This window comes from Rhinoderma darwinii, chromosome 7 (genome assembly GCF_050947455.1).
Source record: "Rhinoderma darwinii isolate aRhiDar2 chromosome 7, aRhiDar2.hap1, whole genome shotgun sequence".
NCBI lineage: Eukaryota > Metazoa > Chordata > Amphibia > Anura > Rhinodermatidae > Rhinoderma > Rhinoderma darwinii.
In genome coordinates, this window is record NC_134693.1 from 29,233,115 (window position 1) to 29,259,714 (window position 26,600).

Here is a 26,600-nt window from a genome sequence, read left to right on the forward strand (position 1 = left end):
TGGCAGCAGAGCCCAAATCATGAAGATTGTGTCACTGTCCAAATAATTCTGAACCTAACTGTATATTCATCTAAACAGGATGAATTGCTTATGTACAAACATTTGTTTCACGTCGAAGCAGTATACTATATGGTAGAGCCTATGGGAATTTATACCCCCCCACCAATTAAACAGGAACAACACCAAGAAAGTCCAAGACTAGGTTAAAAGGGGTGATCCCTTCCTACGGCATATGATGCTATTAGGGGTGGATTTCTGGATTAAAGTTTTATTCCCATCATAAAAAGTGATATAATACTTCTAGGATAAGCTATTGCTTTCTGATCTGTGGGGGTCCTGGCAGTGCCAACCCCATTGATCTATGATCTAGAGCTTGAAGGGACCACAGCCTGCAGTTCCCAGCACAGTAGGTGGTCATGAGCACCGGTGTGCAGGCAAAAAATTTTGAAGGGACCGCAGCGCTACTTTAGTGATTTCTGTGATGGGAAAGACCCTTTAATTCCTTCCTTTATAAGCCATAGTGGAAAGTCAAGCAGCTCTTCGATCATCTGTGACCTACACAAATTCCCACTGTTTTTAATGAGCACCATGCAATGCATTATTCTGCACCAGAGAGATTATTTCAAGTAGCTCCCCGCCAATAACAGTTAATCACCGCCAAAGTAGAAAATACCTTTAAAAAAAACAAAGAAAAAAAATCAGCACCAAGAACTAGACACAGGCATTACAAATTCCCTCAGTTGCCCCTTAGCAACAGACTCATTTTTCCAGCATAGACAAACTAACAAAGCAGCATTATGTTGTCAGGAGCGATTTTTGAATGTGTTTGCAAAAATTTTCTGACAACATACAGTACATTTTACTGAAACATAAATTACATTGCATTACTCTAAAGTGTTCCCACATAGAGTAATATTGTGGTGATGTTATTTTCAAGGAGGCAAAACTGTTATTCACTAATAAGATATTCACATGAAATGACAGCCCCTTCTAATAGTGCTGGCAGCCTGCAGTCCATGAACCCAGCAATGTAAAGTAAGTAGGTGGAGAAGGTAGGAGGAAATTGTACAACGTGATGTCTCATAGAAGACACGACTGTTTCCACTACTGGACTAACAGCTTTCTCTCAGTCCTCAGAAATGCTACTTCATTGTGGTAGACAAAGCTATATTCTACTTGCTAATCACACAAAGTGATCCGCACACAGTAAAACATCCAATACCAAGGAGACTGTAGTCATGTAGGTTACACTATTGCCTTGAATGAGAATGAGCTGCAATACCAGACACAACCTACTTACAAATGTGGCGCTGTTTCTGGGAAAATATAGATCTTTTTTTTTTTCTTCAGTGCTTGGCACTATAACACAATCTCCAAATTTATATGCCCTATGTGTATCCTTCCAGTTTTGTCCCCCTTTCTACCAGTTCCTCTCTAAACATTCCTTACTTTGATTTTAATCTTTCCTGCATTACCCAAAATGTTCCTTAGGGTAAGGCCCCACAAAGCGGAATTGACACTGCCATAAGGAGGCCGACAGCCACACCAGGACTCTGCTTGGCACGGCTGTCAAATTTTTGTCGATGGCCGCACGTTGTTCCTGGTAAAACAGATGTTTACCTATAAAAATTTGCAGTGTATTCATTAATGGACGCATGATACAGCGTCAATGCCGTTCTGTGTGGCCTTACCCTAAGATTTTATGCCCACCGCCGTATTAAGGTTCCATACAAGCTGTGTGGAGCAGTAATATGTCACTCATAGAGGTCTATGGGGTCATACTGTACCTCTGTATGCTTCCAAATTCATACGGAGGCATAGGGAGGAGATTTCTGATGGATTCCATATGAATCCTAAGAAAAATTATACCGTGTTCCATCACATGAGGTATTATAGATATGTTCTTCCCTAGAAACACTGCCAAGTAATATGACACCATATGGTAACACACTCAGTGCCTACAGCTCCATATGGTAACGCACTCAGTGCCTATAGCTCCATATGGTTACACACTCAGTGCCTACAGCTCCATATGGTAACATACTCAATGCCTACAGCTCCATATGGTAACACACTCAGTGCCAACAGCTCCATATGGTAAAACACTCAGTGCCTACAGCTCCATATGGTAAAACACTCAGTGCCTACAGATCCATATGGTAAAACACTGAGTCGCTAGAGCTCCATATGTTGAAACACTCGGTGCCTACAGCTCCATATGGTAACACACTCAGTGCCTACAGCTCCATATGGTAAAACACTCTGTGTACACAACTCTGTCATGTGCACGAGCCCTTACATGACATTCACCTATTTTTTTTGGGCCTTAAAAATGTCATTCGAAAATTCATCTATATCATGACAAAATAACTTTTTTTGGGGCTATTATTCATGACAAGCCTGTATTATTAATGATACAATCAATAATGAATCGTCTAAAAACAACAGAGCATCATTTGTGACCTAGTTATACACTAGGGAGTAATAATTTATTTTTAGTCTATTCTTACCCTAAACATATATGTATGTGTAGCCTGCACAAATACCTGTGATATTAGCTTGTTAAAATATACTGATGTGCACAATTACAAGTGTGATGCTATTTTCTGGCATTAACACCTGTATATGTCAATGAAAGGGGTACGCTTAGGACTCATTATCACATCATTTGCATCTCATCAGGACTAACATCTGGTATTTCTAAGACTCAGCTTTCACCTCTTGTACATGGCAGTTTCAATAATTGGGAGACTATACTTCCATACACGTTGTAATGCATTATCCACATAAAGCTATTTAATTTTGGACTCAGAAAAGTAACACTAAAGTTTACGGAATAAATTACTGAAGAAGATGTAATGTTTGTAATTGTTGTGCAGTAATTTGTCTATATATTCATATGTTGCGCTGTATACAGTATATGAGTTTGCCCTTGAATTAATACAGTGGAGAATTATGGAGTCAACCACCCACCTCCTTTTGACCCATCCGTGTCGACAGTATTGGGCTCAGATTGCTTGCTCCAATACATGACTGGTGACACAATGGTCCCTTGACTGTCTTCATTCCAATGTTTCAGCAAAGGCAGGTAGCATACATGTATCCATATGTATGTGTTTATATCTATATGTATATATCGTATTAGCATGCAGTTTACTTTTAGGACAGGGGTACATGATAAGAAGGTAGGTGAGATGGACTTCAAACATACTTTTTAACTATGTAGGAATACTGCACAAAAAAGTAAAGGTTAAGCCAAAAATAAAAAAATCAGCCACATGGTTTACACGTACAGTGAAGGAAATAAGTATTTGATCCCTTGCTGATTTTGTAAGTTTGCCCACTGTCAAAGACATGAACAGTCTAGAATTTTTAGGCTAGGTTAATTTGACCAGTGAGAGATAGATTATATAAAAAAAAAAAAAAAAGAAAATCACATTGTCAAAATTATATATATTTATTTGCATTGTGCACAGAGAAATAAGTATTTGATCCCCTACCAACCATTAAGAGTTCAGCCTCCTCCAGACCAGTTACACGCTCCAAATGAACTTGGTGCCTGCATTAAAGACAGCTCTTACATGGTCACCTGTATAAAAGACTCCTGTCCACAGACTCAATTAATCAGTCTGACTCTAACCTCTACAACATGGGCAAGACCAAAGAGCTTTCTAAGGATGTCAGGGACAAGATCATAGACCTGCACAAGGCTGGAATGGGCTACAAAACCATAAGTAAGACGCTGGATGAGAAGGAGACAACTGTTGGTGCAATAGTAAGAAAATGGAAGACATACAAAATGACTGTCAATCGACATCGATCTGGGGCTCCATGCAAAATCTCACCTCGTGGGGTATCCTTGATCCTGAGGAAGGTGAGAGCTCAGCCGAATACTACACGGGGGGAACTTGTTAATGATCTCAAGGCAGCTGGGACCACCGTCACCAAGAAAACCATGGGTAACACATTACGCCGTAATGGATTAAAATCCTGCACTGCCCGCAAGGACCCCCTGCTCAAGAAGGCACATGTACAGGCCCGTCTGAAGTTTGCAAATGAACATCTGGATGATTCTGAGAGTGATTGGGAGAAGGTGCTGTGGACAGATGAGACTAAAATTGAGCTCTTTGGCATTTACTCAACTCGCCGTGTTTGGAGGAAGAGAAATGCTGCCTATGACCCAAAGAACACCGACCCCACTGTCAAGCATGGAGGTGGAAACATTATGTTTTGGGGGTGTTTCTCTGCTAAGGGCACAGGACTACTTCACCTCATCAATGGGAGAATGGATGGAGCCATGTACCGTCAAATCCTGAGTAACAATCTCCTTCCCTCCACCAGGACATTAAAAATGGCTCGTGGCTGGGTCTTCCAGCACGACAATGACCCGAAACATACAGCCAAGGCAACAAAGGAGTGGCTCAAAAAGAAGCACATTAAGGTCATGGAGTGGCCTAGCCAGTCTCCAGACCTTAATCCCATCGAAAACTTATGGAGGGAGCTGAAGATCTGAGTTGCCAAGCGACAGCCTCGAAACCTTAATGATTTACAGATGATCTGCAAAGAGGAGTGGGCCAAAATTCCATCTAACATGTGTGCAAACCTCATCATCAACTACAAAAAACATCTGACTGCTGTGCTTGCCAACAAGGGTTTTGCCACCAAATATTAAGTCTTGTTTGCCAAAGGGATCAAATACTTATTTCTCTGTGCACAATGCAAATAAATATATATAATTTTGACAATGTGATTTTCTGTTTTTTTTAAAAATATAATCTATCTCTCACTGGTAAAATTAACCTAGCCTAAAAATTCTAGACTGCTCATGTCTTTGACAGTGGGCAAACTTACAAAATCAGCAAGGGATCAAATACTTATTTCCTTCACTGTATGTGTTGCTTATCTGTGTATTATAAAGGATTTCTTACAATATGGTTTCTACATTGTAGCAACAATTGTAACAACTTCTACATTGTAACAACAGGCTTCATCCCCTTATATTATTCCCCTTTTCATAAATGGGAATTGGTTGGCAGAAGCACATAACGAAGCTCCAAATACATTCTAACCAGGGTTGGGAAGAATTCTAAAACAGTGTTTAGAAATGACGCATCGTTGACCCGAATTTAAATAAAAATACGTCTGGCATTCACTTACATTATCAAGCTCCTTCATCTAGTATTCTTGTCTGTGGTTATCAATGTCACATTATTTGATAACTAGAGATTTTCTTTAAAGACTTGTTTCATGAAGACAACCCTTTTCCTTATCATAGGGGGGTGGTCCCCTCCCCTCTATGAGCCAAAATGGAGAGCAGCTTTCACTCTGGGGGAATCGGCCCATACATGTATTACGTGTTGGTTTATTCGTGTGAATGGGCAGCATATAATACTACATTACCGCCATGCAGCAGCCAATGTATGACTTTCTGGATCCGGACATAGCTGGAACAGCTTCAGTTTAAAAATGGTTTTCTTAATAGAACTGCCGCCCCTATAAGAGAACTTTGCTTAGATAGCAATTTGATTCTGCTGGTCAACTTTACTAAAAGGAAGGTACTGTAGGAATGAGATGAAGACTCATATGTTTGTCTAAAGTTCTATACATAAACTATGAAAATAGATTTTACTTCAGCGCTAAATTTTCCATCTTGTATCCTATTTATAATCGTATGATATAAAGATTTTCAACAACATTGACATAACCTTCTGCCGTCAAACACTCAAAAAGAAATGTAATACGTTTTTTATTTTTGCTTTTTATTTTTTTTCTTCTATTTTTTTTTTTTACTAGTATTGATGGAACTGAAGACTGAAGAATTACACATATAATGATGCCTCTGGGGCATGCATTTTAAGTAGAATGAAGAGCACTTTGGCAGCAGAAGCACGGCTCCAGATAGAGCAAAAAAATCTACTGCTTTTATAGGAGTGGTAAAAGTACACACACAAAAAAGCAGCACACAATTATCTCTCCAAAAGTGTTTTGGAAAACAGCGCAGCCCCTTCTATTCTAAGTGTCAATGACAAAGGCAAAGCATTATAGGAGACAGAGTACTTCCAATGAGGATAGGTACTTTGCGCAAATCTTTCCTCCATTTTTATAAAAAAAAAAGGCAAGGAGACATTGCTAAAATATCCCATACTAAAATACAACTTCCTAAAAAATTATCTTAAACGGTTTTTAGCCAAAATATTAACTAATACCTCATATTTATCATTGATATTTATTGTGTATCATGAATATCTTTTCAGGAAGCACCCAGGTCTAGTGCTGGGGAGAATGGTGTGTCAGTATATTGAAAGGTGCTGGGCAGCCCGCCTTGTCTAATATTATACGCGTGACTAATAGGCTGTAAGCCAGCATGGTGCACTACATGCACCCGTGTTACTGGTACACTTATAAAAGCTACATTTGTGTGCAATGATAATACTGAGCAGCCACCCCCCTCATGAATATTAGGTGTGAGAGTGTCTGTTCATCAGTATATTGCACCTGTGTGATCTCCCTCTATGTAGCATTGTGTTTTGTCTGCGTCCTGTTGGGAAGTGGTGTGTGTACCTGCCCTCATGAGTAAGTATGGCCTGTTCAGTTATTCACTGACAGTAAACAAATATCTTGAAAATGCTGAGCCAATCGCTGGCTGAAGTTGTGACCCCAGATTTAATTTGTGCTCCAGTCACATGGCCCTTTATCGTACTGGAAGCAGCAGGGACCCTAGTAACATGACATGATAATAGCGCTGAATTGAAGAGGTACGGTAAGTATATTTTAAATTTTGTTCTCAAATTTTGAGCCACTTGAAAGTCATGTTTAGGGTCAAAATTCTTTCAGCTTTGCCCTGCTTTTCCATGCACTCTTGTTGAATAATACGTGTATTTCTTGGATCAAGTATCCTTTGCAGAGATGAGAAAATTGATTCTACACAAATCGAATTTGGTTGAAATTTCCTAAAAGTTTTGGATTAGTCGAATTCTGAAACTTTTGGGGTTGGTGGTGCACAAATCGCAAGAAAATAGTTGTCCTTCGGCAAGCACCGGACACAAAGTTACAGATTAGAAAAATAATCACATTACCTCAGGCAGGCTTCCCCCTAATGGACTGCAGTTGCCCCTTCCTCTACCTATAAAGGTATATACTGCTGTCATTTTCATCTTCCGTGCAACGTAATACGTTTATTAACTTGGGAACCTATGGGTGAAGTATTCCACTGTATGACATGCATCACAGGCTTATGTTTAAAGGGGGTTTCACAAAATCATAAATTATCACTTATCCACAGAATAAGTGATTATTTTTGATTGCTGGGACCCCCACCGACTGCAGTGAACAGGACATTGAATGGAGTGGCGGTTGAGCATGCGTGCTGCGCTCAGCTGTTTCCGTTATCTCATAGACCGTGAATGGAGTGGCGGGCACATTCTTGACCACCATTAAAGCTCTTCCTCACTGCGCGGGGTGCAGTGAGAAGGATCTGGGGATTTGGGACTATTGGTGGGGGTCCCAGCAGTGGGGCCCCAATGACCAGAAAATGATCACCTATCCTCTAGAAAGGGGATAATTTATGATTGGGGGAACCTCTTTAATGTATACGTCATGAGCTTTTTAATAGCTTTTCATGACATATACGTTAAACTTATACTATTATGGATATAGACTATAATGGTATCCATGTAATAGATACATCATGAATGCTCATGACTCCAGTTCAGGGCGTATCCATTTAATGGATACTATTACAGTCTATTTTGACGGACGGCACAGTCTACCTTTAATATATATATATGTTGGGAGATTTTTCCAGCATATGCGTCAAACGTAGGCCATTTAACAGGATGTAAACTAGGTAAAAGAGCTTGAGAGGGATTTGATTTAACTTATATACACTCCTAGAAGACGTCAGGGAGTCAGACACGAATTTTAAGGGCAATTTATTCAGACTGAATCTAATTGCATGGCCGTTACAGACCAAATTGATGTATAGGCTCAGATAGCACCAGATACTGGGTGGAAGTGGTTTTGCACGGATAGGGCCCAACCCAAATGATGAGTATAAAAGAAAGTATCCGGCACACCAATTTGAAAAAAAGTTAAAAAAAGTATTTTTTGTTTTTAATGCCAGTGGCAGAGTGCAACGTTTCGGTCAATACAACCTTCTTCAGGCACTGAGCCATGCTGGGAATACTGCATAGACGAGCGCTTGTTGTGGTAATAGCGGCTTGCCGCTTTGTCATGGAGCCATGACAAAGCGGCAAGCCGCTATTACCACAACAAGCGCTCGTCTATGCAGTATTCCCAGCACGGCTCAGTGCCTGAAGAAGGTTGTATTGACCGAAAAGTTGCACTCTGCCACTGGCATTAAAAACAAAAAAATTTACTTTTTTTCAACTTGGTGTGCCGGATACTTTCTTTTATACTCAGACCGAATTGAAACTGAAACTAATTTTGAGAAATTCGCGCATCTTTAATCCTATGTCTAAAACCACCATTAGCATTACTATAACTAAACGTGATGATATGGATATAATCTGCAACCAGGGAGTGGCTACCCTGCCCAGTGAGGCTATAACTATTTTACTGAACATAATTGTAACTCATTAAACATAGACACAAAACCAGAAACAAGCCATCAAATCTCAATGCATGGGATTTGATGGCTTGTGGTGAAATCTAATGGTTCCTGCCAATGAAAACACACCAGGAGTGAGGTCCATGGTGTTCTTATCATTGCATCCATGAAGGGAGTCCAGAGTACGGGAAACCTGGCTGCCAAAATCTTCCCCACCATTCATGCACTCTCGCTGGAGATGATGACGCAGCTCAGTGACATCATATTCATAACCGTCAAGGATAGGGGTTTCACGGATTCCAAGGGTGCCACCAGGATGAGTGGAGTGTCCACGTGCATTGCGAAGACTCTCTCGTCCATGGCCACCTCCAATGAGCACTGATGGGATGTAATGGATCTCATTGGCAGCTTCAGCACTTGCACTCTTCTGAGGCTGGGGTGCACGTCTCCTCTTGCACCAGCGTCGTCTAGTATACAAAATAAGCAGAAGGCACAGGATACACAGCAGGAGGGCAATCATTCCACCCTAATACATTGTGAAGAAAAAGAAAAATATGGAGAAGAATTACATTAAGAAATAAATCCTATGCAAACAACCTAGGTAGAGACAAAAAGGACAAACACAATAACCGAATACTTAAAATCATGTTTTGCATAATATGGGCATATGGAAATCTTTTGATATCCGGATAGAATGAAACTGAATAATAGAAGATCAAGTAAAGTCTGCTTGAATGAGAAATATTATAATATCACTTTATTTGTGTATTACATGTTATATTAGTTCTCTGGAATAGTCAAACAATTCTCTATCCGCTATCTAGTGCATGTTTGCATTAAATTAACAATTGGAGCATTTTATAGTAGATCTGCGAGGAGAGACACTGCTTACATTATAGAAGCACATTTCATATTCCTCTACCGTACATCATATTTCATTCTCTTCCCTTTAAAATGAAAATTCAAGTTTGGGCATGCACTCCTAAAAATCCATTTTGGAAAAAGTATATCTTTCTGGAGTGCCGCTAACATGACAAAAGCGACTGTGTGCACCAAAACAAGATATTAGCACCTACAAAAGAAAATATTCCATCTTGTTAAATTCTCGTGCAAATTGACTGCAAATAATTTAACCCTGCTGTAAATATAGTATGTGAATTTAGGTCCATATTGAGGTAGTAACAAGGGAGTAACTATAGGAGGTGCAGAGGTTGAGGTCCCACCAGGGCTCTGAAGTCTTATGGGACCCAAAAAGTCCCTCTACTAATTTAAAGAGGCTCTGTCACCTACATAAGGAGATCGGCGCTGTAATGTAGGTGACAGTAATGCTTTTTATTTAGAAAAACGATCTATTTTAAACCACTTTATTAGCGATTTTTTGCTTTATGCTAATGAGTTTCTTAATGCCCAAGTGGGCGTGTTTTTACTTTCGACCAAGTGAGCGTTGTACAGAGGAATGTATGACGCTGACCAATCAGCGTCATGCACTCCTCTCCATTCATTTACACAGCAGCATCGCATTCTTACTAGAACACGATGTGCAGCCACATACACAGACATTAACGTTAATCAAGTGTCCTGATAATGAATATACATCACTACCAGCCTGGACGTCATGTGGAATCTCACAGAAAAGATTCAGAAGTGTCAGGATTCTAAATACACATGACGTCCAGGCTGGAGGTCATGTGTATTCATTATCAGGACACTTGATTAACGTTAATGTCTGTGTATGTGGCTGCAGATCGCTGCTGTGTAAATGAATGGAGAGGAGTGTATGACGCTGACTGGTCACTGATTGGTCAGCGTCATACACTCCTCTGTACAACGCCCACTTGGTCGAAAGTAAAAACACGCCCACTTGGGCATTAAGCAACTCATTAGCTTATGTAGGAGATAGGGCACTTATAATGTGGTGACAGAGCCTGTTTAAGGAGGCCAGTACTATAAATGATGCATGATACTTGGGGTGTCCTGTTACAGATTTTTCATTGGGGCCCGGAAGCTTTAATTTCCACCTCTGGGCAGTAGTATAGTACCAGTTGAGTACATTGAGGTTGCATCAGTCAGTCTTGTTTTTTTGGTTCCTTGTATGGCACTATAAACATAAATGCAGATGATTAGCAATCTGGATTAAATTTAAGATTTGTTATTTAAAACTGTTTCACATTGGACCCTGCAGCAAGCAGTAGCCCATTTCTGAGGAAGCAATGATCTGATAGAGTTTGGCATGGTTTATGGTCAGACAAAGCTATTTTTAGTGCATTGAGCTCCAAATCCAAAGTAATTTTGGTAGTTTAATTAAAAGTAAGATAGCATTTAATTGCGTAGAAGAAATAGTAAAAGATTGCTATTAAAAGGGTTTGTGAGTGCTGGAGCTGTCCACTGAGGATGGTGCTGAATCTCGCTCTCTCTATGATAAGTGGATATTTAAAAATTGTTTACACCAATATAATGTTTCCATAATGATATTCTTCGTACAAAAAGGTTTCTGCGCTGTCAGCAGTAATGGCTGGATAGTCTGGGATGAAATGGTCTGCTTTCATTTCAAAAGAAAATTGTAGCTAAAATAGAGGATGTTCCTATATAATAATATAGTAGGAAGAGAGAGGGAGATATGCAAGGAAAGCGAGGAGGATGAGATACTTTGTGTGTTAGGAAATTAAATGAGGAAGAATATAATGAGGAAAATATGCCAGTGAGCTCACTACATGGAGAATTATGGCATTGATGGAGTTAATGAAAAGTGACAATGATGGGTGTTCAATTGTATATGTGCCCTTGGTGCTCTGTTGTCAAGACACAGCGTTGCCTTTACTCACAAGTGGAACGAGAGTAAAGAAAATTGATCCATTTGCTGCACATTATAATTTAGTGTCCTCTACAGCACTCAAGAAAGACAACATCACGAACAAGCAACCCACCAAACACTTCAAGCCCCCTCTTCTTCCAAACTCTGCATTACATAGCCCCTTGTATTTTTTCTTTAAAAGTACTTCTGTAGCAGACCCAGTATAAGAAATAGCTTCTCTTACTGGAAGCTTTAATACATATTTTGAAAGCTAATGACAGCCAACAAGATAAAAGGTTAAAGTGAAGCCATGCTGTGTTCCTGGTGGTATGATAGGACAAAGAACCTCAATAGCTGAAGTGCTCCTCTGCCACTGTCTGTTACTGCTCGTAAGATCACTGATTGCTGCACAGGAGGAAGTCAATGAGTATAGCCCCTCGCATGGTGTCCCTGGACTGTTCGCATCAAGTGAGGAAAACGTTGTAACGGGTTTGTCGTGGTGTCGAGGCTTTTAACATAACATGTGTATAATCCAAAGGAACAGTTATAGTTCAGTTTGTGAGAAAAGCTTTGAGTCCCCAGGGTCTTCTCTTGGGCAGCATTCAGTGCATTTGTAGCAGATATTGAAAATGACAGGCAGATACAAAACAACACAGTTTTGGAGTAGTGTCAGGTGGTGGCATGGGAATAGGACAGATATCCGACAAGTTACTGGGAGTCAATCAAGGTATTTCACTCACTAAGGGCTCATTCAGACGAGCGTGATTCTTGTCCGTGTACTGTGAGTTGAAACAACGCACACCACATGGACCCATTGATTTCAGTGGGGCTATTCACACATGCGTGAGTTTTCGTAAAACTCACTGCATATCCATGTTTCACTCAATTACATTGGAAAAAGAAGAAGTGTTTGCAAGTGCGTAAAAACGAATGCCACACGCTAAGCACACTGATGCAAAAACGCAAGGCAGACGGACAGATTTACACGCGTTTTTTGCACACGTAAATCTGTCACGCTCGTGTGAATGTAGCCTAAAGGTTGCAATGCAATTAATTTTGCATTGCAATCCAAGGTATGATCTGACAAAGTCCACATATTAAAGTTTTGTGCTTATAGACTGAATAAAAGGTTTGTCAAGGATTTCAGAGATTTTGAGAAAAACACAAATTAGAAGGCAGAGTCACAAATTGGACATTCCAGCCAACCATAGATTGATACATGTGGACTTTTAAAGAATGTCCCAGCATTTCACATTTGTTTAATTCTTGGATTTATCAATGTGTACAACAGAGAACACATAAGAAATTCTTGCTTATTATAACTTTTTGGCCACTTTGTTGACAGATTTACTGTAGGCCAAAAAATTGTAGCTGAAATAAGACATAAAGAGGAAGCACCCATTAAAATGCACAAACTTCACCCTCTGAAGCTTCTAAGACTTTTTTTTTATTGAAATGTAAAATCTTGAATTTGCATTTGAGTAAAATAAACATCATTTCTGTATTTATTTTAATTTAAGAAATTCACAGAATTTGCTAAACCAACCAAAATGCAGCAGAATCTTACAACTAAATCCAGACTCCATCACATACATTCACACCATAAGGGTATTTATGATCATTTCAATGCTATTGCCTACTCAACTTTACCCTGCATTAATGACATGATATTAGAATTAACAATAATTTTTGAATATATTGGAATTTAATGTCGACCCATGAACATTATTTTGCCTTTTTTAAAGACTCTGTACACCTTTCTAGGCTTTTTTTTAAAAAAATATTATTATTAAATCTATGTTTTAGGTGATTATAAACTTCTTTTCTCAATTGACTTTTATTAAAACTTTTCATTATTTTCTACGATACAGCTTCTATGCGTCCTCTATACATAGAAGCTGCACAGTTCACTCTCAGCCGAATCCGTCAGGGAAGTGAAGTGAACATACGGCTCGGCAGGGAGCGGGTCTTGTTTGTGTCCAACACACAGGATCACAATAATATCAATCACATCTAAGTTATCAACTTAGATGTGATTGAAAGTATAATAGTCTTTATCTCTCTCTCTCTATCTCTCTTTATATATATATATATATATATATATATATATAAAAAAAGGAATATATCAATTTATTTCTGATGTCTGTTCTTTATGCACGGCCAAACGACTGGACCAATCTGCACCAAATTTGGCATGTAAGTAAATCATGCGCTTCCGAAGGTTTTAGAATGGGATTCAGCTCTCTAGGACCAACCATTCTCAACATATTCACAAAAGCAAATATGACACCACTGGCTTCCACATCAAGGAACTTCCTCCATATTACATGACCCGTATTGGCCAATAAAAGCTTGCAGGTCCTTCATTCTAAGCCTCACTCACATACACACAGTTTTAGACAAGGTTTCCATAACAACCAAGCCATTTTTCTTTACTCGATGTGCTACTCACATTCTCATAAATTGAAACCCTTTCATACCAGTCATGCCTCCAAAACGGAACCTGCATTAGACGAAAGACTCCTGTGGCAAAGACCATGGCTGCTGCTCGACCTTCTGAAATCACTCAACAGAACCAAGCCCGTGGATTTCAGCATTCTCACAAATTGAACCCCTTCAGACCAGTCCTGCCTCCAAAAAGGAACCCCACACTTGGACTTTATTAGATATGTCGGCTTCATATCAGTAGGAAATGAAGTTTTGAAACACATACAATAACAACAAACAAATACCAGTGTGAGGTCGGGGAATTCTGCTATTCTATATTATATAGGTGAATGTCTGTCCTCTATAGGCATCCAAACGGCTGAACCATTTGACCCCAAATTTGGCACATAAGTACATCGGGTGTCCGAGAAGGTTTTCGTAAATGTCCCAACCTTGCCGTTGTTCTCTGTTTATCAGCCATTATAGCGATTGTCTGTTTGTCGTCCTCTATAGGCATCCAAACGCCTGAACTATTTGACCCCAAATTTGGCATATAGGTACATCGGGTATTCAGGAAGGTTTCAGTAAAGGTCCCGACCTTGCTGTTGTTCTCTGTTATCAGTCATTATCACATGATCACGATCCAATACTATAAAGCGAATACCGACATTCAATTTTAAAGTAAATATGTTTTTATCTGGCAGTAGCAGGTAGTGCACTTTACAACATAATCCTAGATGGGAAGGTACAGTGGAGCGGTTACCCATAGCAACCAATCAGATTACTGATGGCCAGAAGGAAAGCTGCATTACTAGCTGCAGAAACTCCTCTTGCCCAACTGCAAGCTGATCAAATGCGTCATACTGCTGCTGGAGCTTCTGAAACTCCTCAGCAAACTTGGGCTTTCAAAGCAACAGATCAGGCAGGTGACTCTCAGAAGCGCAGAGACTCCAGTCCAAATCCAGGCCAGGAAGCAAACTGATCACGTCAGGTTCAGCGTGCTAATGAATGGGCTTTCATGCATGATGCTGTTTTCAATTATGATCTAACCATAGTCTATGGCCAACTGGTAAAAAAAAACTGCCAATGTTGTTAATCAACAGGCTCTGTCACAGCCTTATGACTCCATTTCCTACCAGTTTAGCTGTTAGGTATTTAGGAAGTTAAAATTGAAATAAACTGTGTAACTGCCGGAGTATATATGGCTACTAGTGTTTTCCCCGTAAACCAAGAAAATACGAGGGCATAGATTAGCCTCCTGGGCACCCTTAAAACAAATCCTATGAACACACAAACAGACAGACCGACACGTTATACCCAGGCAGCGCCGGGTACTTTTTCTAGTATATATATAAAATGAATTTCTGCTGTCTGTTCTTTATGCACGGCCAAACGACTGGACCAAGCTGCACCAAATTTGGCACAAAAGTAAATCTGGCGTTTTCGAAGGTTTTACATTGGGTTTCAGCTCTCCATTCTAGACTTATTCACAAAAAATTGCAATAAAAAAGCAAATATGGCTCCACTGGCTTCGACATCAAGGGTCCTCCTCCGTATCACATCAGATGACCTGTATTGGCAATAGCATCATCACAGGTTCTTCCTTCTTAGTCTCACTGACATACACTCAGTTTTACACCAGGTTTCCATAGCAACCCACGCATTTTTGTTTTACACTGGGTTTCCTTAACAATACAGCCATCTTTCTTTACTCGCTGTGAACGGACTGTACCTATACTACACTTTATCTATACTGGATTTCAGCATTCTCATAAATAGAACCCCTTTCACCCCAGTCATGCATCCAAAAAGGAACCATGCACTTGGGCGAAAGACTCCTGCAGGCAAGCGTATGGCTGCTGCCCGAGCTGCCAAAACCTCTCAACAGACCCAAGCCCATCTTCAGGCTGATAAGATATGTCACAGCCCACAGCGATCTGCTAAAACTCCCCACCAGACTGAGGCACGACTACAGTTTTAGAGAGACAGACGAGCAGCAGAGACTCTTCAGCAGACCCAAGCCCGTCTCCAAGCTGACAAGATGCATCACCGCGAACAAAATTATTAACCACATGTTAGGGATCTGCCAGGTACTTCATCTAGCTATACTCCTGGGATTAATCAATCCACACCTGAGGCCAGACCTGTTCGACTGACACCATCTCCCACCAACCAGGGTGGCAGGCTCAGGAGTGGGAGAGCCTATCGCAGCCTGGTCTGTCGGAGTTAGCTCCGCCCCCTGCCCTTTATTACCTGCCCTGTGCTCTCCCTCAGTGCTTGTAATTCTTTTGGATTCCTGGCCCCACTGCTGCTTGCTCCAGCCTGCTTCTGCCGTGCTTCTGCCTTGCTGCAGTTTCTTGACCTGCTTTGCTTTGCCCCTGGCTTGCTTCTGTCTCCGTGCCCGCTCGGGTGTACTCACTTCGTCCTGGTCCTGACTGTTCGTTCGCCGCCCCGTTTCCTCGTGGCGTTCCGTGGCTACTGCCCCTTCCCTTGCGTGTTCCCTGTTTGTCTTCCTGTGCACTTAGCCAGCGTAGGGACCGCCGCCCAGTTGTACCTCGTCGCCTAGGGCGGGTCGTTGCAAGTAGGCAGGGACAGGGCGGTGGGTAGATTAGGGCTCACTTTCCCTTCACCTCCTTCCTGCCATTACATAATTACAAGCCCTTACCTAGTCTACCATTTCTCCTACGCTGACGCTATCATGGACCCCCTTGAGACCCTGACCCAGCAGATGCAGGGCCTCTCCCTACAGGTCCAGGCCCTGGCCCAAAGGGTCAATCAGGGTGACGCTGCTTTAGTAGTACCCCTCACCTCACCTCTAGAACCCGACCTCAAGCTACCTGACCGGTTTTCAGGGGACCGCAAGACGTTTCTCTCCTTCCGGGAGAGTTGCAGACTGTATTTCCGCCTAAAGCCCCACTCCTCAGGTTCCGAGAACCAGCGGGTGGGTATCATCATATCCCGACTCCAGGAAGGGCCCCAAGAGTGGGCCTTCTCCTTGGCTCCTGACGCCCCTGAACTTTCCTCTGTTGATCGTTTTTTCTCTGCCCTCGGACTCATTTACGACGAGACTGACAGGACTGCTTTAGCCGAGAGTCAGCTGGTGACCTTACGTCAGGGTAGGAGACCGGTTGAGGAATACTGTTCTGATTTTAGGAAGTGGTGCGTAGCTTCTCAGTGGAACGATCCGGCCCTAAGGTGCCAGTTTAGGTTAGGATTATCTGACGCCCTGAAGGATCTGCTGGTTAGCTACCCCTCGCCTGACTCCCTTGACCAGCTTATGGCCCTAGCAGTACGACTTGACCGACGTCTCAGGGAACGTCAGCTAGAACGCTTCAGTGTGCTCCCCTCTGACTTTTCTGCGATCCCCCCCGAGGTCCCGTCTCCTCGCCCCTCCACGGAGGACTCGGAGGTACCTATGCAACTCGGGGCCTCCATGTCCCCTCGACAACGTAGGGAGTTTCGCAGAATGAATGGGCTCTGCTTCTACTGTGGGGACGACAAGCATCTACTGAACACCTGTCCCAGGCGCAAGAATAAGAAGCCGGAAAACTTCCGCGCCTAAGTGATCATCGGGGAGGTCACTTGGGCGCACAGGTATTTCCCGTTAATGTGAAACGCAATAAAATTTTGCTTCCCTTTCAGGTCTCGTTTGCTGGCCGGTCTGCCACGGGCAGTGCTTTCGTGGATTCTGGCTCATCTGCTAATATCATGTCTGTGGAATTTGCTATGTCTCTAAAGATGTCTTGTATTGATTTACCTTATCCTATCCCTGTAGTAGGAATCGACTCAACCCCCCTTGCTAATGGTTATTTTACTCAGCATACCCCTGTTTTTGAACTCCTGGTTGGCTCCATGCATTTGGAGCAGTGCTCTGTACTGGTGATGCAGGGATTATCGTCTGATCTGGTTTTAGGCCTTCCCTGGTTGCAGTTGCATAATCCCACATTTGATTGGAATACTGGGGATCTCACCAAATGGGGTAATGAATGTCTTATGTCATGTCTTTCTGTTAACTCTATTTCTCCCCGGGAGGAGGTAAACACGCTTCCTGAGTTTGTTCAGGACTTCGCCGATGTGTTTTCTAAGGAGGCCTCCGAGGTGTTGCCCCCCCCATAGAGATTACGATTGCGCTATCGATTTGGTGCCTGGTGCCAAGCTTCCTAAGGGTAGGATATTTAATCTTTCATGTCCTGAGCGTGAAGCGATGAGGGTGTATATCCAAGAATGCCTGGCCAAGGGTTTCTTTCGCCCCTCGACTTCTCCTGTAGGTGCTGGCTTCTTCTTCGTGGGGAAGAAGGATGGTGGTCTTAGGCCGTGCATTGATTATCGTAACCTGAATAAGGTCACCGTAAGGAACCAGTACCCACTTCCTTTGATTCCGGATCTTTTTAATCAGGTTCAGGGAGCCCAATGGTTTTCTAAGTTCGATCTACGGGGGGCATATAACCTTATCCGCATCAAAGAGGGGGATGAGTGGAAAACTGCGTTCAACACACCCGAGGGTCATTTCGAATACCTGGTCATGCCCTTTGGGTTGTGTAATGCCCCTGCTGTCTTCCAGAATTTTATTAATGAAATCCTGAGAGAGTACCTGGGTAATTTTCTTGTTGTGTACCTTGATGACATACTGGTGTTTTCCAAGGACTGGTCCTCCCACGTGGAGCATGTCAGGAAGGTGCTCCAGGTCCTTCGGGAGAATAATCTGTTTGCTAAGACTGAAAAATGTGTCTTTGGGGTACAGGAGATACCATTTTTAGGGCAAATCCTCACTCCTCATGAATTCCGCATGGACCCTGCCAAGGTTCAAGCTGTGGCGGAATGGGTCCAACCTGCCTCCCTTAAGGCGTTACAGTGTTTTTTAGGGTTCGCCAACTATTACAGGAGATTTATTGCCAACTTCTCGGTCGTCGCTAAGCCTCTTACGGACCTTACCCGCAAGGGTGCCGATGTCCTCCATTGGCCCCCTGAGGCCGTCCAGGCCTTTGAGACTCTCAAGAAGTGCTTTATCTCGGCCCCCGTGCTGATTCAGCCCAACCAAGAGGAGCCATTTATTGTGGAGGTTGACGCTTCCGAGGTGGGAGTGGGGGCCGTCTTGTCCCAGGGTACCAGCTCCCTCACCCATCTCCGCCCCTGTGCTTACTTCTCTAGGAAGTTTTCGCCCACGGAGAGTAACTATGATATTGGCAACCGCGAACTTCTAGCCATTAAATGGGCTTTTGAGGAGTGGCGGCACTTCCTGGAGGGGGCCAGACACCAGGTAACGGTCCTTACGGATCACAAGAATCTGGTTTTCCTAGAATCGGCCCGGAGGCTTAATCCTAGACAAGCTCGGTGGGCACTATTCTTTACCAGATTTAATTTCTTGGTTACCTATAGGGCTGGGTCCAAGAATATTAAGGCTGACGCTCTGTCACGTAGTTTCATGGCCAATCCTCCTTCCGAGAAGGATCCTGCTTGTATTTTACCCCCTGGTATAATCGTCTCTGCCACGGATTCTGATTTAGCTTCTGATATCGCGGCTGATCAGGGTGCAGCTCCCGGGAACGTCCCTGGGGACAAACTGTTTGTTCCCCTGCAATACCGGCTGAGGGTACTCAGGGAAAACCATGACTCCGCTCTGTCTGGTCATCCTGGCATCTTGGGCACCAAACACCTCATTACCAGAAACTATTGGTGGCCTGGGTTGCCTAAAGATGTTAGGGCTTACGTCGCCGCTTGTGAGGTTTGCGCTAGGTCCAAAACCCCTAGGTCCCGACCTGCGGGCCTACTACGTTCCTTGCCCATTCCCCAGAGACCTTGGACCCATATCTCCATGGATTTTATCACCGATTTGCCTCCATCTCAGGGCAAGTCGGTGGTGTGGGTGGTAGTCGACCGCTTCAGCAAGATGTGCCACTTTGTGCCCCTTAAGAAGCTACCTAACGCCAAGACGTTAGCTTCTTTGTTTGTGAAACACATCCTGCGTCTCCATGGGGCCCCAGTCAATATCGTTTCTGACAGAGGGGTACAATTTGTTTCCTTATTTTGGAGAGCTTTTTGTAAAAAGTTGGAGATTGATCTGTCCTTCTCCTCCGCCTTCCACCCCGAAACTAATGGCCAAACGGAAAGGACCAACCAATCCCTGGAACAATATTTAAGGTGTTTCATCTCTGACTGTCAATTCGATTGGGTCTCATTCCTTCCCCTTGCTGAATTTTCCCTGAATAACCGGGTCAGTAACTCGTCAGGGGTCTCCCCGTTTTTCTGTAATTTCGGGTTTAACCCAAGGTTCTCCTCCGTCTCCCCTGGTTGTTCCAATAATCCTGAGGTAGAGGAGGTTCATCGGGAACTGTGCACTGTCTGGGCCCAGGTTCAGAAGAACCTAGAGGCGTCCCAGAGCGCACAAAAGATTCAGGCGGATAGTAGACGTTCTGCTAACCCCCGGTTTGTCGTCGGGGATCTGGTCTGGTTGTCGTCCAGGAACTTGCGCCTTAAGGTTCCGTCCAGGAAGTTTGCTCCCCGATTTATTGGACCTTATAAGATCATTGAAGTCCTCAACCCTGTATCCTTCCGTCTGGAGCTCCCCCCATCCTTTCGCATACATGACGTCTTCCATGCCTCCCTCCTTAAACGCTGCTCCCCGTCCTGGTCCCCCTCGAGGATACCTCCTGTTCCCGTTCTCACCCCTGAGGGGGTGGAATTCGAGGTGGCCAAGATTATGGACAGTAGGATGGTCCAGGGCTCCCTCCAGTACCTGGTCCATTGGAGAGGATACGGGCCGGAGGAGAGGACTTGGGTACCTGCCCGTGATGTTCACGCTGGGGTATTGATCAGGAGGTTCCACCTCCTCTTCCCCACTAAACCGGGTCCCCTTAGTAAGGGTCCGGTGGCCCCTCATAAAAGGGGGAGTACTGTTAGGGATCTGCCAGGTACTTCATCTAGCTATACTCCTGGGATTAATCAATCCACACCTGAGGCCAGACCTGTTCGACTGACACCATCTCCCACCAACCAGGGTGGCAGGCTCAGGAGTGGGAGAGCCTATCGCGGCCTGGTCTGTCGGAGTTAGCTCCGCCCCCTGCCCTTTATTACCTGCCCTGTGCTCTCCCTCAGTGCTTGTAATTCTTTTGGATTCCTGGCCCCACTGCTGCTTGCTCCAGCCTGCTTCTGCCGTGCTTCTGCCTTGCTGCAGTTTCTTGACCTGCTTTGCTTTGCCCCTGGCTTGCTTCTGTCTCCGTGCCCGCTCGGGTGTACTCACTTCGTCCTGGTCCTGACTGTTCGTTCGCCGCCCCGTTTCCTTGTGGCGTTCCGTGGCTACTGCCCCTTCCCTTGCGTGTTCCCTGTTTGTCTTCCTGTGCACTTAGCCAGCGTAGGGACCGCCGCCCAGTTGTACCTCGTCGCCTAGGGCGGGTCGTTGCAAGTAGGCAGGGACAGGGCGGTGGGTAGATTAGGGCTCACTTTCCCTTCACCTCCTTCCTGCCATTACACCACACACACAAACAACCAACAAAAAGAGACCCGTGCTAAGCCGGGTAACCCTGCTAGTGTCTATTGATGTTTACATTATGTAACTTGTCGCTGCAGCCAGAGTGAATTTTTTTAATAGAAATCTATGGGATATCTATATTGTACTTTTTTATACCACTAACTTCATAATTAGACATGCAAAGTTTTTTGTTGTTGTATTCATTCAGTCACATATAAAATCAAGGCATGCTCCACCGGATGGTGCATTATTGAGGTTTCCTTGCCTAGAAGCATTGCTCCTAGGGAAGAATGGACCAGAGTGACTGGCCTGTAATATGGTACTGAAGGGTCTGCATGTTCTACTGCACAAGCTCCATGAGACCCTAGAAACCCCAGTACCAGTAAATCTTCAATCTTTAACCAGTAGAAGTAGTTTATGGGAAGGGGTTGGGGTATTACAGCAAAAGTTTCATTCAAATATTTACCACATTATCAAGAAGTCCTGTCATTTTTCTTAGAATTTTTTGGGATCTTGTTTACTCTGCAGTTGACTTAAGTTTTATGTTTGGATTTTTCTGCCTGTCAAATATATAATAAAAAAAGGGAGGGCCTCGAGTGAGCAGTGGTCACATTTCCCCTCTTAACAACTGTCTGACCCTGTCACTTGTTGGCTCACCCTCAAACACTCAACCCATCAACACGATTTGCCTTTATTTTGACATTTTGCAAAAAAGTGCAGTTGATGGACTATGAAACATTAAGACCTCTGAAGACTGGCGGTATGTCAAAGAGCAGAAAGTCAGTTTATTAAGAATTCAGAGAGTTTTCTGTTATTTTTCTTCTAGCTGATTCTCACAAAATATATATTTTAAAAGGAGAAAAGCAAATACTTCATTCCTTACAGTAATATAGAGCAAAAGTCAGAACGCTGGTTGATGCAGGCGGTTTCAGGAAATGTCAACCCAACGAGTGATTGTGCAAGTTCTTGACAGTTTAAGATGCTAAGAAGGTTTATGATTTCATAAAATCAGCTTTTTTAGTGTAGGTGACGCTGTTGATCCATATGTAAACTCAACAAAAACGTGACACAATATGAATCCTAATTTTGTTTACGGGGGTGTTAGGTAAAGGTTTCTTGTATAGAAAGTACTGGCATATTGTATGTAAACTGGAAGGAACCTATTCTAGCAGTCCCAGCTGCCACGTACTATAGAGCCATAGAAACTACATGTGCCTTCTTATAGTGCCACCATACAGCGCCATATTTCGGGAGTATGCTTCTTTAGTAGCAATACTTCTAGGGGAGAATACCTCCTTAATACAGTATCTGATGGAATATGCTATAGTTGTTTTTTTCAGTCCTTCATACTCTATGAATCCAACAGAAAAAACCTTGTTATGCCTCTCTGTCTGGATATAGGACTACTGTGACGTGATCCCAATGTTTTTCTATGGCAACAGAGGCATACAGAGGAACAGTAGGGCTCAATAGACTTCTATGGGTTCTGTTTTATGGCTCAGTGCAACCCAGAACTTGCATGAGGCCTAAGGCTATGTTTGCACGGTTTATTAAACGCCCCCAAAAAACGGCTGAAAAAACGGAAGCTGAACGCCTCCAAACATTTGCCCATTAATTTCAATCGAAAAAATGGTGTTTCGTTCCAACGGGGCGTTTTTTTACGCGTCCGTTTGAAAACACGGTGCGTAAAAAAAATGCCCCGTAAAAAGAAGTGCATGTCACTTCTTGAGCCGTTTTTGGAGGAGATTTTCATTGGGTCAATAGAAAAACAGCTCCAAAAACGGCCGCAAAAACAATTTGTGGGTTAAAAAACAGCTGAAAATCAGAGGCGGTTTTCCCTTGAAAACATCTCCGTATTATACAGCCGTTTTTTCTTTACCGTGTGAACATACCCTTAGGCTTATAATTATTTCAAACAGATACACTAAGGAAGCAGAATGTGTCAATTTATCAGTCATTGTCAGCTGTATCAAATACGGCAAAAAAATGAAGGCCGGTGATGACGTGTAAGAGTGTGGGGGAGCTTCCCTTACTCTTAAAGGGGACTTTACACTGTCTTATTGTATACTGTAATTTGTACAATTTGTATGTATGCCAAAGTATGTAGTCTGTTTCTTATGTTCATTAACCTGTGCTGTTGGGCTTCCTCTTTTACGCTGTTTTTACCCCTAAATGGCGTTCTACAGGAGATAAGGCCTACTTTGGCTAATATATTTTTCATTTAGTATAATTAGTGGGCTACATTGATTCATGCTGCTTTTTTCGGTTTGGTTATAGGAGATAAGGCCTGTCTGGCCTACTGCACATATGTGGTCAGTTCGGCCTGTGCACTTATGTTGTGCTGTTCATATTTATTTCACTGCAATGTTGTGACTGTTTCTTTGTAATTCAAATGCTGGTTGGCTCGCTTGCTTGGTCTAAATTGCTCCAGCTTCAGGATGTATGGCCCGGACGCTATCTTTGTTATATTGCATTCTGCACCATAACAGGTCCAAGACGACGCAGGGTGGCTATGCCGCATCCTGACAGCATGGCGCCTATTGAATAAAATGCTGCTGTTCCCACCACTGAGTGTTCAAGTGGAAGAGGAGGAACCTGGCCATCGCTGGGTTGAGAGAGAGCTGCTGTGGAGAGATGCTTTGGAAAGAGAGCTGTGAAGAGCTGCTTGAGAAGCGACAGGCGAGAGTGGTTGGGCATGAGTCTGTAGTCCAGGAGCCAGTTACAGCTGATGCAAGTCATGATGTGCAAGATCCATGTAAGCAGCGGTGAGTACGGGCACTAGCCTTCCCACATGTATAGCATGCAGGAAGTACAAGTTGCGGCCTGTTAGGCCTAAAATTGACAGACCAACCCTTGTTTCAGGGAAAAGCCCTTGGCTCTGTCCACAACAACGTGTAAGCCAGTCACCATCTTTCTGCGTGAGCCGTGCCTAAGTCTGTGCCTCTCATATTGAGAAGTGTTATTGTTTTTCCCGCTGTGCCATGAACACCGGCCTAGTAAAGTTGTGTTGCAAGAAATCTCATGTCTTCGTGCTATCATTGCCGAAACAAACCTGCAATGGGTTATTCCCCATCTCAGAGCCCGTGATCATGGGGATATATGGGAGTTTGACTGTAGCTAGGTATTTTAGTAGTTTATTTTGGTTTTATTAGTATAAGGTGATATTTACTGAAGAGTATAACTTTTAATAATTAATTATCATAATTTCGTTCCAAAAAAATACAATTGCATAAATATAAATTAATTCTAATAAACCAATTACAAGTTCATCCCTCCACTCCGACTAGGTGTAGAAATCTCTGAAGAAATATTGTAAAACAAGGCACAGAGTGGATGATCTATGTTTATATTAGAAGTACCGCATAAAATCATCTCTATTGTATTCTGTTTTGTATGATTGATGGTGTCTGTTGCAATCTACACAAAGAACTGGATAAATAGAATTTTTAAAGAAATTTAAAGTAAAATACTAAATGGCTTTTAAAGGGGATGTCTGACAATGGGAGTTTGGTGGGAAATATCTCATAGTAGAGATGAGTGAACTATCAAGTTTGCCACGAGGATTTTAGCCATTTGCAGAGTTTGGCATATTGCAGTTCATTTTTGATTCACAACAGGTAAATTGTATATAATTAATATGTCATTTTTAAATGTGGGCAAAGGCACCGTGAAGCCTTTTTATAGCATCCCAGCTTGCGTTTTACCTCTGTGGATAATCATAATGAGCCAGGATATATGACTCTTCCCAATCAAATATAAATCAGCATCTAAGGAAGTTAATGTGGCAGTATTATCCCAAGAGAACTCAATAGAGATATATATGTATATATACCACTTCATGACTGGCGGGGTTTAATCACTTTTGGGATGACAAAAAAATGTATCCATTCCAAATGTATTAGGCTCTGTTCACATCTGCATTTTGGTTTCTGTTAATGACGAAAGATACCACAGGCGTTTAAATTACTCCATTAACTTTTATTGGGTTAGCCGTGGTGTCCATCCTTTTGATGGAAAAAATAGCGCTGGATGCAGCACTGTCAAATCCGACACAATTTGCAACTGATGTTCCAAATGGAGTGAAATTTACTTTGCAAATGTTATTATCTGATACTACAAATTTTGTATTCTTTATTCAAAAACCAGTTGAAACCTTCAAGAACAAAGATACCCAGAAACATATATAGAAATCATGCAGTCCCATACCAATAGTCAGAAAAGAAGCCGTAAAATATGGAACATGTCCTATTCTTGTCTGTAATTACGGCACAGACTCCCTATAGAAGTCTATGGAAGCTTCCGTAATTATGGACGGCTACGGATGTGCACCCATAGCCGTCCGTAATTATGAAAGCGTTGCTAGGCGATGCCAGGTTTGCAGATTTTGCACATCATTTTCGGGTTTTCTTCTTCTTGCGGATCCCTATATACGGAGGCATTACAGATGCACTACGGACCATATTTGTGGATACCGTTCCATATATGCGGATAAGTTGCGGATGACTACGAATCCGTATTTACGGACAGTATTTACGGATGGTGTGCATGGGGCATTACAGTAAGGTTTGAAATTTTGATTGAGAATTTGTGTTTTCCCCCAAACTCCAAAATCAAACTATCAATGATACCCATTTTTATTGAAATTGTTACCTCTCCACCACAAAGATTTTCCAAAACAAATGTAACTCTATGGGCTAAAATGGTTTGAGTAGGCAAAAAAGCACATAGACGGTGATGTAACAAACTGCATGATAAGGACATGTTCTTGAAGAGCCACAGCCCAACTCCCATATAAGATACACCCTCAAAGTAGATCCATCTAGAACCTGAGGTCCATAAAAGGGGTCTTCCGGGACAAATATTAATTGCTTATCCTTAGGCGAGGCCATTAATGTCTAACGAGTGGAGGTCCAACCCCTGGAACCCCCTGCAACCAGCAGAATGAAGGCGATGTGATGCAGAAGCGTACAAAATAATGTGGTTGTTTAAAGGGGGTTCCCACAGACATGTATGGCATATCCATAGAACCGCCACTGGTGAGGCGGCCTTAGCCAGACCTTTCCATTTAGTCTGTTGATCGATGCGACCAGCGCTGACCACCTTGCCTGGCAGAACTGGGCTCAGTGGGCCCCGTACTCCCAATAAGTGGGGGACCCAGAGGAAGGTCTCCCATCTATCAGAATTTTAAGGCATATTCTATGTAACTACATTTCAATTACAAAAATGGGATCTATTTTTCAGTGTTAATATTTTAAGAAAATGTATTATATTGGCCTTTTGTAGGTAAGATTTGTTGAACGGTATTGCCAACTTTAATAATCATTCCATGATAGGGAAAGTTGTAATCT

General features: G+C 42.7%; 1 protein-coding gene across 7 annotated transcripts in view; it reads right to left on the reverse strand.

The window, feature by feature from the left end:
- ASTN1 (astrotactin 1) overlaps positions 1 to 26,600 on the reverse strand; it is a 348,098-nt gene that overhangs the window by 134,971 nt on the left and 186,527 nt on the right. For all 7 annotated transcript variants that reach the window (XM_075833082.1, XM_075833076.1, XM_075833081.1 and 4 more), the window contains one exon: positions 8,699 to 9,095. In XM_075833082.1, the coding sequence (XP_075689197.1) occupies positions 8,699 to 9,095 (397 nt within the window). The remainder of the gene's footprint in view (positions 1 to 8,698; positions 9,096 to 26,600) is intronic.